The sequence below is a fragment of the Bufo bufo genome, chromosome 9 (genome assembly GCF_905171765.1).
Source record: "Bufo bufo chromosome 9, aBufBuf1.1, whole genome shotgun sequence".
NCBI lineage: Eukaryota > Metazoa > Chordata > Amphibia > Anura > Bufonidae > Bufo > Bufo bufo.
Window position 1 is genome coordinate 196,229,020 of NC_053397.1, and position 15,676 is coordinate 196,244,695.

The 15,676-nt window shown below is 46.9% G+C and overlaps 1 protein-coding gene across 2 annotated transcripts in view; it reads left to right on the plus strand.

Moving 5' to 3' along the window:
- RABGAP1L (RAB GTPase activating protein 1 like) overlaps positions 1-15,676 on the plus strand; it is a 328,801-nt gene that overhangs the window by 243,113 nt on the left and 70,012 nt on the right. The window contains exon 18 of one of the 2 annotated variants that reach the window (XM_040406733.1): positions 1,743-1,784. In XM_040406733.1, the coding sequence (XP_040262667.1) occupies positions 1,743-1,784 (42 nt within the window). Of the gene's footprint in view, positions 1-1,742; positions 1,785-14,411; positions 14,598-15,676 lie in introns of those variants that run through there. The other variant, XM_040406738.1, reaches the window with a different exon arrangement.

Genomic DNA, 15,676 nt, shown 5'->3' on the forward strand with positions numbered 1-15,676 from the left:
GTGCGTATCATAGCCCCCTGTAAGAGATCAGGGGCTGCCAGGCAGCAGGGGGCAGACCCCCCTCCCTCCCCAGTTTGAATATCATTGGTGGCCAGTGTGCGGCGCCCCCCCCCCCCCCTATTGTAATATTATTGGTGGCCAGTGTGCGGCCTCCGTCGCCCCCCCCCTCCCTCTATTGTAATTTCATTGGTGGACAGTGTGCGGCCTCCGTCGCCCCCCCCCCCCTGTATTGTATTATCATTGGTGGCCAGTGTGCGGCCCCCGCTCCCCCTCTATTGTATTAATATCATTGGTGGCCAGTGTGCGGCCTCCCTCTCTTCCCCCCCCCCCCCCCCCCCGATCATTGGTGGCAGCGGAGATTCCGATGGGAGTCCCAGTTTAATCGCTCCTCCTACTGGTAAGTGACAGATCATTAAGCAATGCGCCGCACAGACCTGTCACTTACCAGTAGGAGGAGCTCCCGGCCGGACACAGACATCGCAGCAGCCAGCAGGTAAGTATGATGCTTCTAATATTGTAATATTGCTAAGTACCATGGCAACCAGGCCTGCAGTAGCGTCCTGGTTGCCATGGTTACCGATCGGAGCCCCAAGCGATTTAAACTGGGACTCCGATCAGAATCTCCGCTGCCACCAATGATCGGGCAGGGGGGGGGAGAGAGGGGAGGCCGCACACTAGCCACCAATGATATTAATACAATAGAGGGGGAGCGGGGGGGGGGGCCGCACACTGGCCACCAATGATAATACAATACAGGGAGGGGGGGGCGACGGAGGCCGCACACTGGCCACCAATAATATTACAATAGGGGGGGGGGGGGCGCCGCACACTGGCCACCAATGATATTCAAACTGGGGAGGGAGGGGGGTCTGCCCCCTGCTGCCTGGCAGCCCCTGATCTCTTATAGGGGGCTATGATATGCACAATTACCCCCTCAGGTGCAGCACCTGAGGGGTTAATTGTGCGGATCACAGCCCCCTGTAAGAGATCGGGTGCTGCCAGGCAGCAGGGGGCAGTCATGTACATAGTTCTCAGTATAATCTAACTAGAAGCATCCCCATCACTATGGGAACGCTTCTGTGTTAGAATATACTGTCGGATTTGAGTTTTCACGAAGGACAGGTCATATTTTTTTGACGGACAGGAAACACGGATGCGGCTGCAAAACGGTGCATTTTTTCAGATTTTTCCACGGACCCATTGAAAGTCAATGGGTCCGCAAAAAAAAACGGAAAACGGCACAACGGCCACGGATGCACACAACGGTCGTGTGCATGAGGCCAAAAAGTAAAGCATTGCATGACTAAGAAAAGACGTATGTAAAAGTGCATGCATTTCATGCTACAAGCTAAACAAAACAAAAAAAAAATTGCAGCAGCACATGGGACTGTGTAGGGACACACACCACTTTGACAAGGGGAATAGTAAAACCCAGTAGTTAATTTTAATTCATAAATTTCTAGGAGGAATAACAGAGGAACTGCACAACACAGAGTTATGAAGAGAAGAGATGCTCCAGAATTATGTCAGGGGGAATACAAGTAGTTACCAGAGCAGACATGTCAGAAGAGGTGACAGGTCCGCCTTCATTAGGGGACAGGATTCTTGGGTCTTGAATGGACAGGTACAAGGTGATGCTGCCTGGTCATTATCTGAGGTCTGCTGCCATGGCTAACTTCATTTTTATGTGACAGGTAATAGCGGCTTTCCTCTGCTCATTAACCGTTTCTTTCTCTTCTCAGGGTCTGACGGTCATCTTCCAGGTGGCGCTGGCACTTCTGAAGGTAGGTACCATTCAGCTGAATAAGGTCCTGTATACAGTAGAGATGCCGTACGGAGTGCGCTATGTAATGTACCACACAGGCAGTTCTGGAGATCTGAAAGGTGTTGGAGGAAGATATAGAGTTTTTTCCACTGCTCTTCAGTGCATTGTGCCCTTCGCCCTCGGGTAAGCTCATCATCTGCAGGTTTTGCTGAGTGCATTACATTCCACCCGCTTGCATCTCGTCCGGCACAAAGAATTAATGGCTGCCGTTGATTTATTTATTGTTTAGCTCCATAGCTTAAATAAATTACAAGTGCAAAGTATGGAAAACTTGGCCACCACTTTCTCCTTATTCAGCACTGTACCTTCCTGCATCAGTAAGTCCGATACTAGCAATTAGCCAAGTTACTTAAACAGCTTATTTCCTCATCTGGAGCCTCTGGACCCCAGGGGTGTTCCTTACTGTGCTCGCCGTCTATGGGTTACACGTTATGTCTTTGTGATTTGTGTCTTTATGGGCTGAGGAAGGAGCAGGACAGGAAGCATTATGGACCTATAGGCATAGTACATGACAATACCTTTCTAACAAGGCTAGAACCAGCCCTGTACCTCACATGGATCCAGAGATCTCCACATTCATTGCTCCAGTTGTCCTGCTAGATTTAATTCAGGCTGGCAGCTCAGGGGGTGTGTCCTTTCCCAGGGGCATGTCCTTTCTGCTGTAGCTCTTTCCCTACCACAATTCAGAAGGTGTATCCTTTATCAGAAGGTGTGTCCTTGGACATGTCATTTCTGCTGCAATTCTCCCTATCTCAGCTAAGAGGGCGTGTCCTTTATCAGGGGGCGTGTCCTTTATCAGAGGGCGTGTCCTTTACCAGCATGTCTTTTATGCTGTAGCTCTCTCCCCATCACAGCTCAGATGGTGTGTCTTTGGCAGGGCCGGTCTTAGACCAAATGTGGCCCTGTTCGAAATGAAAAGCGGGGCCCCAAATTCTGAAGTACCGTATCAACAGTCACATTTATTCACTTGACACAAGGGGAGAAGTCACCGCCGTGGCCCACGATTGGTTGCAGGGACATCCAGGGACCTGAGCAGAGGTCGGAGAGCATCGGAGCCGAGAGCCAGTGTCGGGAAGCAGGTAAGGCCCAGTTCACACTTAAGTTAGTTGGTCAGTTATTTCCATCAGTTATTTTGAGCCCAAACCAGTAGTGACGGCTACTCAGAGATAAGGTATAATGGAAAGATTTCCTCCTGTTCTGTGTTTTTGACCTGCATCTGGTTTTGGCTCACAATAATTGATGGAAATAACTGAAGTGTGAACTCAGCCTAAGGCCTCATGTCGACGGCTGTTGCTCGTCTGCAATATATGGGCACCGACCAGTTAAATGTGTCTGGATCCGTCTGCAGCAACCGCACGGATGGTGCCCGTGCATTGGGGCCCGTGCAGACGTTTGTGTGCATGAGCCCTAAGTGTACTTCCCTTAGCAAGTTTCCCAGGAGATTGCCATAACTCTCTTAAATAATCAGAAAACACCTGAAAATACTCACTGTTACCAGTGCTCTGTATATAGAGACAGCAGGGTCATGTAGATAATTTGTTTTCTGCATTCAAAGTAAAAATGTAAATAACGAATAGTAAGAAATATAAAAAAAAAAAATTAAAAATGCTAGTAAAAATGAAAAAAAGTGTATTTCTTTATTCACCCAACCATTGAGGGTTGGATGAATAAAGGAATCCACTTGTTTCACTTAAAGGGGTTATCCGATTTCAGAAACATCCCCTTTATGTGCCGTGCCCCTCAGGTAATATACTTACCCCGCTCCTGGTCCCTGCACCGCCGCTGCTGCTTCTCCCTGCACATGGATGAAAACATCCGGTGTCTGGGGGTAGCAGCCAATGGCAGGCGGGGTCGAGCCTCCCTAGCGTCATCCACCTCCCTGCCTGCCATTGGCCATACTGTATATGACTGGTGGCAGTTGAAGATTTAAACAGAGCGTGTGCGACCACCGCAGTGAGGGGGATGGAGAAATTAAGAAAAGAACGAACAGCAGGTGGCGCTATACAGATACATTTGATTGAATAGCTCAGTGGTTATACAAAATTTTTAATTACATGCAATTACAAAAGTATTCAGATCCAGGTGCTGGTTTGAAAATTTTGATTTTGTGGGAGAACCCCTTTAACTCTTTTTATGTACTGGACTGTGGTACTGTCACCACTCCCACACATATGTTGGGGTTGTTCCACGAAAAATATTTCACAGTTTTCAAACCAGCACCTGTATCTGAATACTTTTGGTAATTACATGTAATTAAAAATGTTTTATAGCAGTGAGCTATTTAATAAATATATATATATGTCGCCATCTGCTGTTTGTTATTTTACATATTTCTCTTTTACTGAAATCTGCGCAAAGTCATTAGGGCAGAACAATCAAAACTGTCTAACAGTACGAGTATGTCCCCATGTCACAGGTCCACTTTGGATATTCCGCAGCAGAATATTCACAACGTATCAGCCGCAATCTTGCAGCTGCACCAAATGCTGCTGGATTTCACGCTTTGCATTGCAAATATGCAGTGAAAACCTGCAGCATAAATTGACATGTTACAAATTTAAAATCTGCCTTCGGTTCAAGTCATGCGTGGATTTTTTATTTATTTTTTATCTCATCCAATTTCCCGCTGTACTGTTTCACGCTGTGGATTTTTTGCCTGAAATGTCGCTGCTGAGTTTCCTACTTGTGGCCGTACCCTTAGGCCTCGTTCACACAGAGTATTTTTGTGACGGTATCCGCTCTGAAACTGCATCCCATTCTTTTAATGGCAGGCCGTGCTGCTGTTCATGCGGTTATGTTTTTTTTCCAAGTCAGTTTTCCAGACTGCCCCAAGAAAGTACAGGTGAAACTCAAAAAATTAGAATATCGTGCAGAAGTCCATTTATTTCAGTAATGCAACTTAAAATTAAAATTTTGTGAAAAGGTTCAATATTCTAGACTCAAAGTGTCAGACTGTAGTCAGCTAATTAATCCATACCCCCTGAGCAAAGGGGACCTGAGATTGTGACTTTGGGGTTTCATAAGCTGTAAGCCATAATCATCCAAATTATACCAAATAAAGGCTTGAAATATCTCGCTTTGCATGTAATGAGTCTCTCATATGTTAGTTTCACCTTTTAAGTTGCATTACGGAAATAAATGAACTTTGCATGATATTCAAATTTTTTGAGTTTTACCTGTATACGTCCTTTTTTTTGCCACGGAAACTGTGGTGGGTGTCCGCTCATGGATTTGCCCAATGTATTGGGTCTAAAGGTGAGAACAGATCCACCATATTTAGACTGCAAAACCGCTGTAGAAACCTTTGTGTTTCTGATGGGGATCCTACATGTTTTTTTGGAACAGAATCTGTACCAAAATCCGTGCTCAGAAAATTCTGTGAACTCACCCTTACATTGTCAAGGCATCAGACAGCTGAAACAAGCGCCACTGAAACGGCAGCCTCTTCCGTGATCGCTGCCTCTGGTTTTACATCTGTGTTTCGGAGGGAGGCTTGCACCATTGAATCCACCTGTTCTGTTGATTTTTATCATATTTTTTTATTAATTCCACTAACTGTAATCCGCATAAGCTTGTAAGAGTCTCTATATCCACTTAAAGAAGACAAGTCTGTATCACTGTGCAGAGACCTGGCCGGGAGTGACTGAGGATGTGGGTCCACCTGCACTCTGCTCATTAGGTGGATGTGCACATTGATATGCATTGAACGCTAGGTGGCGCCATACTGAGTACATAACTCTGCATTAGATCAGTTTTTGTACAGCCTGTAAATGTCAAACGTTGATTATTTCTCATGATCTTTACCAGGGGGGCTCAAGTACTTTTTGGAAAGGTCCACATCTGAGTCTGCTATAGGTGAAGGTTTGAACCGTAAAAAAAATCCAGAGAGGGACAACACTAGTGTCGCACAATGCACTGCGGCAGTTTTGTTTTTTGTTACAATACACAGTAAGTAAGGATGTGCCCTTAGTGCCACCTCACAATAGTGATGCTCCTTAGTGGCCCTTGGACAGTATGATGCCCCTTTAGTGCCCCGCACAGAGTATGATGCTTAGTTCAATGTGCCCCATTCAGTATGATGCCTCGAAGTGGCCTTCACAGTAGGATGTCCCATAGGTGCCTCACAGCAGGATGATCCCTTAAAGGGGTTGTCTCATAACAGACAATGGGGGCATATCGCTAGGATATGCCCCCATTGTCTTTTAAGCGCAGGTCCCACCGCTGGACCCGCACCTATATCTGGAACGGAGCAGTGCAAAGTTGTGGCTGGAGGACCACCGCTCCCATTCACTTCTATGGGCCCGACGGAAATAGCCGAGCCAGTGCTCGGCTATTTTCGGCGGCACCATAGGTAATGAATGGCGGGCGGCTGTGCATGTGGTGGGACCCGCGCCTGTAAGACAATGGGGGCATATCCTAGCGATATGCCCCCATTGTCTGTGATGAGACAACCCCTTTAAGTGCTCCCCACACAGTATGATGTCCCCTTAAATGGGGTGTCTCGTCTGAGACATTGGTGACATATCACAAGGATATGCCACCAACATCAGACAGGTGCGGGTTCCACTTCTGGGACCCGCACCTATCTCCAGAACGCGTCATTAAAAGTAAAGGAGAGCACATCATGCGTGCTGTCCTTTCATTACTATGGTAGTCCCGGAGAAATGAATGGAGAGCACACGGCTCAAGAGCGGTCACCGCTCTATTTACTTCTATGGGACTGCTTAGCCATTTTCGGCAGTCCCATTTTGACACTGCCATACGTGGCTACTTTCTGCTCATTTCAGGGGTCCTATTCTTGAGATACATTTCCTTGAAAACGTATTCCTACCCCTTCAACTTTTCCACATTTTTTCACGTCACACCCACAAACTTAAATGTATTTTATTGGGATTTTATGTGATCGACCAACACAAAGTAGCAAGTACTGTATGTGTGCAGTGAAAAGAGTCAATAGTTTGTAGGACAACCTTTTACTGCAATTACAGCTGCAAGTCTTTTGGGGAATGTCTCTAGGAGCATCGGGGGCGTTGTCGTTACACTGATAGGCTCAGCTCTCTCTGCACCTTGACAGGGTTAGGTGTGATGATGATGTTTTCATTGCCTGGCCTGGTCAATCAGAGTGCAGAGGGCGTGGCAGTTGCAGAGAGAGCAGAGCCTCTAGGAGTAATGGTAACGCCCACGTTGCTCCTACAGGCTCATTTGATTATATTAAAACATTGTTATTCTCAGCAATGCGGGCACATATGAAGATGGGACCAACACAGATGCCTTCAGCTGCCAAGCGCACTTATAAAAGGTCAGCCAGTGTCATAGGTACAGAACTGCTGACAGATGCCCTTTAATGGGCTCAGATAGTAAATCATCTATTTTCTATGTGCGCCCATGTTGTATTTGATCTGGTCTCCTGGCAATCCAACCTGTAATTACCTCTCGTGAAAAAAAAAATTCAAGCGCTCAGCTATTAAACGCGAGGAGTTATTGAAAGTCGGGATTTTCTTGCTTCACCTCCCTTTAATAAAACGACAGAAGCCGAAGCAGCAGATTCACATTTAACTCTCGATGGAGCAAATAAAATTAGGAGCGGGCTGCGAGCCTTAAATGATATTGTGCCATCATTTCATCTTCTGCTGCCGTTACATACCCTTCTTCTCTCCGTGCGCTCCCAGTCCCATGATTTGATTACTGGCGCTCCGGGGCGCAGATATGACTGTGAACCAGCGCAATAGTCTTTTACTATGGCTCCAAATTGGGCTGTGCATGTCAGTAGGGCACCGAGCTGAGCGGGACTGATAAATCACCTCGTCTGCAGCTCTAGTAATTGCTCCTTAGGAAGAAGAAATCCTGGAAAGACAGATATGTAAGACCAGTAAAGATCTGCGCTGCCATAGTGCACATGCTTCTAATATTAAAAACCCAGACCTCTGTCAGACAAATGGTTTTCCCACCTGGGTGCTGCCCGAGTTTAAATCGCACAGCACCCGGACTGAACACTGGGCCATTCACATGTATGGTTGCATTCACATGGGAGGGATTTTTTCAGCACAGATCATAGGTCTATGCAGAGAAAACTGCAGCGGGTTCTATCTTTGTCCATATTTCCTGCAAGCGAATGGGTCCCCTGGAAAAGTGGGCCACGCTGGACTCCATCCGTGTACGGCACGTGTTTCCGGCTGGAACATGGACGTGTGTTTTTGTATTGCTCATTTGCAAAGGTCCTTAGGCTTCATGCACATCCATTTTTAAAGGACGTTTTTTGTTTTTTTCCACTGATGCCTTTCTGAGAAACGGACGTTAAAAACCGGCCTATTCAGTTGTATGGGGGCAGTCGGTCAGTGAATAACGGACAAGATAGAACAAGTTCTATTTTTTGACGTCTGTTATTCACTGACCGTAAAACAAAAAAGACCTGCCGTGTGAGTGACCCCATAGACGACCATTGCTCTTAAAACAAATGTGTGATGGACGTTAAACAAACGCCCATCATACGTCCGTTGTGTGCATGTAGCCTTAGGCTGCTTTCATACGGCTGCGAGTGGTCCATGAAACGTGGTCTGTGTGACAGCCGCACTACCGCAACCGGCCTCCCCTCGTTGGATCCAAACTCGCTGCATCATCGTGTGTTGCAGTGAATGATGCTACGAGTTCCACCCCGACCGCGGATCTACTGTCTTATACTTAGAGCATCACTTGTGTACAGGACACTTGATCTGCTCGAACTCACAGCATCATAGATCACTTTGATGCAGGGAGTTCTCTTATGAGCCGCAGTCAGTCCTAGAGGTGCAGCCATCACACGGACCATGGACCACACATGTTCGAAAGCATGGGTGGATTCACATCAGTTTTTCATTTATAATTTTTTTTTTACTGACCATCTGTCCGCATTATTGCAGCTTGTTCTTCATCCGCTTTTCACTCTGGGCTGACCTGTGCAGGTCAATGGGAAAACCACAGCAGTCATGTGCGGTCTGTTGTTCAATGATGTTTTCTAGGAGATGCTGTGTGGTTTTTTCACGGACATGAAAAACTGATGACGCACTGATGCCACGCGGATTAAATAATTGGACAAATGGAATGTAATCACAGAAAAAAAACAGATTCAACATGGATGGAAAGCAGTCTGTTTTTTATGGATAGAACTTGAGTTCCATAATGCTCGTCTAAAGGGGCCTTAGGCTACATGCACATGAACGTTGTTTGTTTCCGTGTCCGTTCAGTTTTTTTTGCGTATAGGATGCGGACCCATTCATTTCAATGGGTCCGCAAAAAATGCGGACAGCACACCGTATGCTGTCCGCATCAGTATGTCCGTTCCGTAGCCCCGCAAAAAAAATAGAACATGTCCTATTCTTGTCCGTTTTAATGGATCCGCAAAAAAAATGGATGGCATACGTGTTTTTTTTTTTGTCCACATCCGAGCCGCAGTTTTGGCGGCTCGGATGCGGACCCATTCACTTCAATGGGGCCGCAAAAGATGCGGACAGCTCCGTTCTGTGGCCCCGCAAAAAAATATAACATGTCCTATTCTTGTCCGCTCTTTGGGGACAAGAATAGGCAGTTATATTATAGGCTGTCAATGCCGTTCCACAAATTGCGGAACGCACGCGGACGCCATCCGTGTTTTGCGGATCCGCGGTTTGCAGACCACAAAAAACTGAACAGTCGTGTGCATGTAGCCTTAGAATGAGGAAGCAAATCGGACAGGGTCTTTGATTTTGTAATCAATAAACAAATATATACTTACCTATTTTATCCCCTGCCGCTTCCAGCGTCGCCATTCTGGTTCTACTCGCCAGACCTTGTTTATTTGCCTGTATACTCTGTGACCACTGCAGCCAGTCACCAGCCTCAGCGCCCTTGTGCGTGCTGAGGCTAGTGGTTGGCTGTAGCAGTGTCTGGGGTACATGGCATGACATCATTGCAGCCAAGAAGATGATGTCATGGAGTTGGAAGGGTCAGAGTGGCGGTGCTGGAAGCGGCGAGGACTAAATAGGTAAGTATAAATTATTTTATTACCGTTGCTGGCTGGGGGAATTTTTTTAAATAAGTCAGACAACCCCTTTAAGAAATTTTATGGTTTGGTTATAATGGGATAGTCTCACTGCTACTGCTGCCAGCTTCAGGTTGGTGCCCCACTTGGCCATGCGACATCCACTAAGGAGGATGCCACCTTCACCTTGGCAGTGCATGTGGGAGCTTTAGTAATCATTAAATGGACAGGAGTCTGTCGGCCTGCGGCTGACCACCTCTGAGCTGCCATACTTCTGAGCAACAATGGGGTAGATTTTTAAAAACTGGTGTAAAGGAAAACCTCGCTTCCTTGCCTAGCAACCAATCGGATTTTATCTTTCATTCTACAGAGCTCCTCTGGAAAATGTAAGGTGGAATCTGATTGGTTGCTTTGGGCAACTAAGCCAGTTTTCCTTTGCACCCGGTTTGATAAATCTCCCCCAAGGTTCCTTGTTAAATCTGTGAAGGCGTTTGTCTTTGCTATTTCGGGTTTGCCGTGGGCTGTTTCATGACTCTGCCTTTGGATCTCTGCTTGTCCTGACCTACATCTGTTCTGTCATGCTGCATGAACTCTGCCAGCCCTGACCTTACATTTAGATGACCCTGCTTTTGCTTATTGTGTCCTTGGAGTAAAATCCTTACCACCATGATGGGCACTTTAGGACCCATGCACAATTTAGGACCCATGCACAATTTAGGACTCATTTAGGACCCATGCACAAATGGTGTGTTACATGGAGATTTTCTGCATGGACTTACTAATGGTAAATCTGTAGCGTTATTACAGACATGGGCAAGCTCGTCGACATGCGGTGTGGATTCCACTCATTTCAATGTGAGAGGTGAAATTCACCACAAAATAAATGTCATGCATACTGATTTGTAGGGGATCTGCAGCAAAATCCATCCTCAAATCCACTCTGGAAATGTCGGCCCCATGTGCCAGTAATCCCCATTTTAGCCCTAAGCGTGTATTCAGACATGCAGTTAAAGCGGTTGTCTCACTTCAGCAAGTGGCATTTATTATGTGGCGAAAGTTAATACAAGGCACTTACTAATGTATTGTGATTGTCCATATTGCCTCTGTTGCTGGCTGGATTCATATTTTTTCCATCACATTATACACTGCTCGTTTCCATGGTTACGACCACCCTGCAATCCAGCAGTGCTGGTCGTGCTTGCACACTATAGGGAAAAAGTGCCAGCCGAAAGCTGTGGGAGCACACATAGGCTGGTGCTTTTTCCTATAGCGTGGAAGCACGACCACCGCTGCTGGATTACAGGGTGGTCATAACCCCTGGAAATGAGTAGTGTAGAGTGTGATGGAAAAATGAATCCAGCCAGCAACGGAGGCAATATGGACAATCACAATACATTAGTGTGGGTGATTGAGTCAGCACAACCCTGTATGCAGGTGCACATCACTATGGCGAAATACATATACAAACGCAAAATACAAATGCAATAGCACTCTGCAACCAGCACTCTGCCCTGCCTCTATGCTGGATGAGGCATTTGTGTACATATTGGCCAAAGCGTAATAAGCCACTCACCACGTCAAGGTCGCCTCTATGGAGTGGTCCCTAACACTAGTTCCTACCTGTTTATGGGCCATAACAGCCACACAAAGTCCAGGGAATGCAGGTGCAGCATGCAAGCCAAGCACACTCTGCTTTTAACCCCGTCCGGTGCCATTACAGCTTTCATCGGATCCAGGGATGCAAGTACCGACACAATACATTAGTAACTGCCTTGTATTAACTTTCTCTACATGATAAATGCCATTTGCTGAAGTGACACAACCCCTTTAAAGAGGTTTTCCGAGAGTTTTATACTGATGACCTTTCCTCTGGATAGGTCATCAGTATCTGATCAGTGGGGTCCGACAGCTGTTTAGGAAGGCTCCTGTGCTCGCTTTAGCACCGCAGCCTTCTTCGCGCTCACCAAACAGTCTGTACATTGTATAGCAACTGTGCTTTGTATCGTAGCTCAACCCAGTCACTTCGGTGGGGTTGACCTGCCCCTAGGCCACGTGACCGATGAACGTGACGTCACGCAGCCTTGGTAAAACTGGAGAAGCCCACAGCACTACTGCGAGCGCCGGTGCCTTCTCAAACAGCTGATCAGCGGAGGTCCCAGGTGTCTAACCCCGACCGATAAGATACCGATGACCTATCCAGAGGAAAAACCCCTTTAAAACCGCATTAAAACAACATCGGAAAAACCGCATGCATTTTCTGTGGGCGTGCATTCTCACGACCTTAGGACAGCCGTGCCTGTTTTGCGGATTCGCAAAACACAGGCAAGAGCCTGTGCACCTCACATTGTGTTGCAGACCCATTGACTTCAATGGTCCGTGATCTGCAAGATGTGGCCAAAGATAGGACATGTCCTATCTTTTGCGGTGTGGAGACAAGGACCCTTATGTTTCCGTGCGCTTCCGGATCTGTGCCTCTGCCCCATAATACATGGGACATGTCCTATCTTTAGCTGCATCTTGCGGATCGCAGACCCATTGCAATGTGGGGTCCGCAAAATGGTTGTGTAAATGCGCCCTAAGGCTAAATGCTCACAACCGTATGTGTTTTGCGGTCCGCGAAAAATACGGATGACGTTCGTGTGACATCTGTATTGCATCAGTTTTTTTGCGGATCCATTGTAACAATGCCTGTCCTTGTTCGTGAAACGGACAAGAATAGGACATGTTCTCTCTAATTTGCGGAACAGCTATGCAGTTATACGGAAACGGAATGCACACAGAGTAATTTCCATTTTATTTGCGAACCAATTGCAGTGAATGGTTCCACATACGCGTTTGAAAAAGAACGGACACGGAAAGCAAATATGTTCGTGTGCATGAGCCCTAAGAGAGTGGAAACTAAAGTGAAACAGTATAAGGGTGCATTCACACAACCGTATGTATTTAGTCGTCCGCAAAACGCAGATCCACAAAAAAAAAATACACATGATGTCCGTGTGACATCCATGTTGCATCCGTTTTTTGTAGACCCATTCCAACAATACCTATTCTTGTCCGCAAAACGATGAAGATTAGGACATGTTCTATATTTTTGCGAGGTCGCGGAACGGACATATGGTGTGCTGTCCACTTCTTTTTCAGCCCCATTGAAATGCAATTTTTTTAAAATACGGCCGTGTGAATGGGACCTAATGGAAAGATTTGTACGTCTTGTTGTTTTGGACCCGCTCCCGGCATTGCTTAGGCTACTTTCACACTAGCGTTCGGGGGTCCGCTTGTGAGTTCCGTTTGAAGGCTCTCACAAGCGGCCCCGAACGGATCCGTCCAGCCCTAATGCATTCTGAGTGGATGCGGATCCGCTCAGAATGTATCAGTCTGGCAGCGTTTGTCCTCCGCTCCGCTCAGCAGGCGGACACCTGAACGCAGCTTGCAACGTTCGGGTGTCCGCCTGGCCGTGCGGAGGCAAACGGATCCGTCCAGACTTACAATGTAAGTCAATGGGGACGGATCCCTTTGAAGATGACACCATATGGCTCAATTTTCAAACGGATCCGTCCCCCATTGACTTTCAATGTAAAGTCAAAACGGATCCGTTTGCATTATCATGAACAAAAAAAAAAAAACATTTTTTTTTTTTTTTTTTGTTCATGGTTATGCAAACGGATCCGTTCTGAACGGATGCAAGCGTTTGCATTATAGGAGCGGATCCGTCTGTGCAGACACCAGACGGATCCGCTCCTAACGCAAGTGTGAAAGTAGCCTTAGTATGACACTAGAGGGAGCCCTTGTATTATTTTACACTTTGATGCCATGTCTGTGTCGGGGATATACCTCGCGCCCCCAGCTCCCCACCCAAACCTAAATCCTCTGATGATAAAGCCATTATCGTAGGCGTAAACAGCCCCAGTGCAGTATATACTGGTACGCTTTCTATAAGGCTGCTCTGTAAGTCACTGCACATTGTGCACTGCAGATTTTATTCTGTTTTAATTCTTATTTTTTCAGTAAAATGTAAATGTGCAAATAACGCGAGTCCCGCATCTGATTAAATAATTCCATGTCAGTCACTCTGGGATGAAAATTAGAGACGCGGAGACTGGGGAGGTAGAGAACAGGATGGGGGGTGATGAGGCATAGGGGGTTTCTATTGGTTTATGATTACAGCATCCTTTTCGAGGCATCCTCCCTCCTTCCATGCTCATTCACCTCCCTTGTACTCCCTCCTTCATTACTGATTCATGATGAGAGACTGTAGCAGCAGCGGCTGTGGATGCAGTGATCTCATCGCTCGCTCCTGCAGCTCCAGCCAGGCACACACATACAGAAGCTGGGCCCGGCTCTCCCCCCTGCGTCCACTGCCGGGTCCATCCCATCCGTCTGCCCTCTCACAGTCGCCGACATTTTTTCTTTCTAGATTAATCGCGCCTTGATGGCTTTTCTAGCTAGACCTATCTTATGCTACGTAATGGATGTCTGGTGGTCTTCCTCCTAAGGATACTTCTATGTGCATTGAGGCAGAGTGGCATCACCATCTTCTAGATGCCCGGCACTTTCCAGCCTTCCTTCTACGGCTCGTTAATCTAGGGGGTTTTCCTTAAGGATCCCCCCATGGAGGAAAGGATTCCTCCTTTTGCCTCACCAGCCCCCAAGCTTTCCCCTCCTGTCAAAAAGTCCCAGGACGTTCAGGATGACAAGAGCAACTTTGTCAACGAGTACGCCAGTCGTGTCCTGGAGCTTCTGGGCATGGGGCATCGATTGTTTGTACCCCGACTTCTGGCGGTGAGAGACTTGTTGCATCTTCTTTTTTTTTCTTCTTTTTTTGCAGGGTCTGCATGTTGTTTTTTTTTTTTTTTTTTTATTCTGCATGACTTTTGTTGTATGTCGCCAGCGTCATCTTCTGCCTGCAAAACCCGTGACCCAGCCCTGTGAACCGTCTGTCCTCCCCAACTGTTGCACTGTGGCCGTTATCTGATCTATGGAGTGTTTCCTCATTTCTGTGGAGGGGCAAGAAGGTCCTTGGGGGGGGCTCGAGATATAGGATATTATATAAGAATCCAGTATTCATGATATCTGCGTATATAAGTCTCACTTGGTGCTCAGTGAGCTGTCACCCTGAGTGGCCCTGACGTCCTTCAATCATTCATGGCTGTCATTCCTATGCTAACGCAGAGATTCCCACATCATGGGCCTCGGGCGGGTTTCTGAGGACAAGAGCTGTCCTTAATGATACTCATGTTTGGCGGCAGCTGGTGTGTTACCGATGATAGCAGCTGGCACAACTCTGCCAAGCTAGGTTGTGTCTGATTTGATGCCCATTTTGTCTCATACAGTACATGGTATCTGGCCTACCCAGCATTCTCTAGAAATATGCATTTAAAAAAAGCAAAGCCATATATATTCATTTCCCGTTTAGCACCTAATGGTCTAATGTGGGCATAGCCACTTTTAGACACACATAAAAGATGTAATAAAACAGCAATCGATCATTTTACGCTGGGGCTACATGGCGATCTATCGCACTGTGTAGCGGTTCAGTCATTGAACTGCAAGTTACCGTGAACCCAGAATCCCAAATTGCTGTATTTTTGGTCTTGTTGTGACCCTACTCAGTACAATGTCCGTGCTGCCATCTTTGGTTGCGTATTGGGTGTCGCACCCAAGATCGCTGCGTGCCTGCACTGCTGAGGAAAATAATGTTTTAATATATACAAATGAGCCTCTAGGATCAACGGGGGTGTGGCCGTTGCACCTAGAGGCTCTGCTCTCTCTGCAACTGCCACGCCCTCTGCAGTTTAACTGACAGGGCCAGGCAGTGAAAACTTGATAAAGCCTGGCCTTGTCAAAGTGGAAAGAGTGTG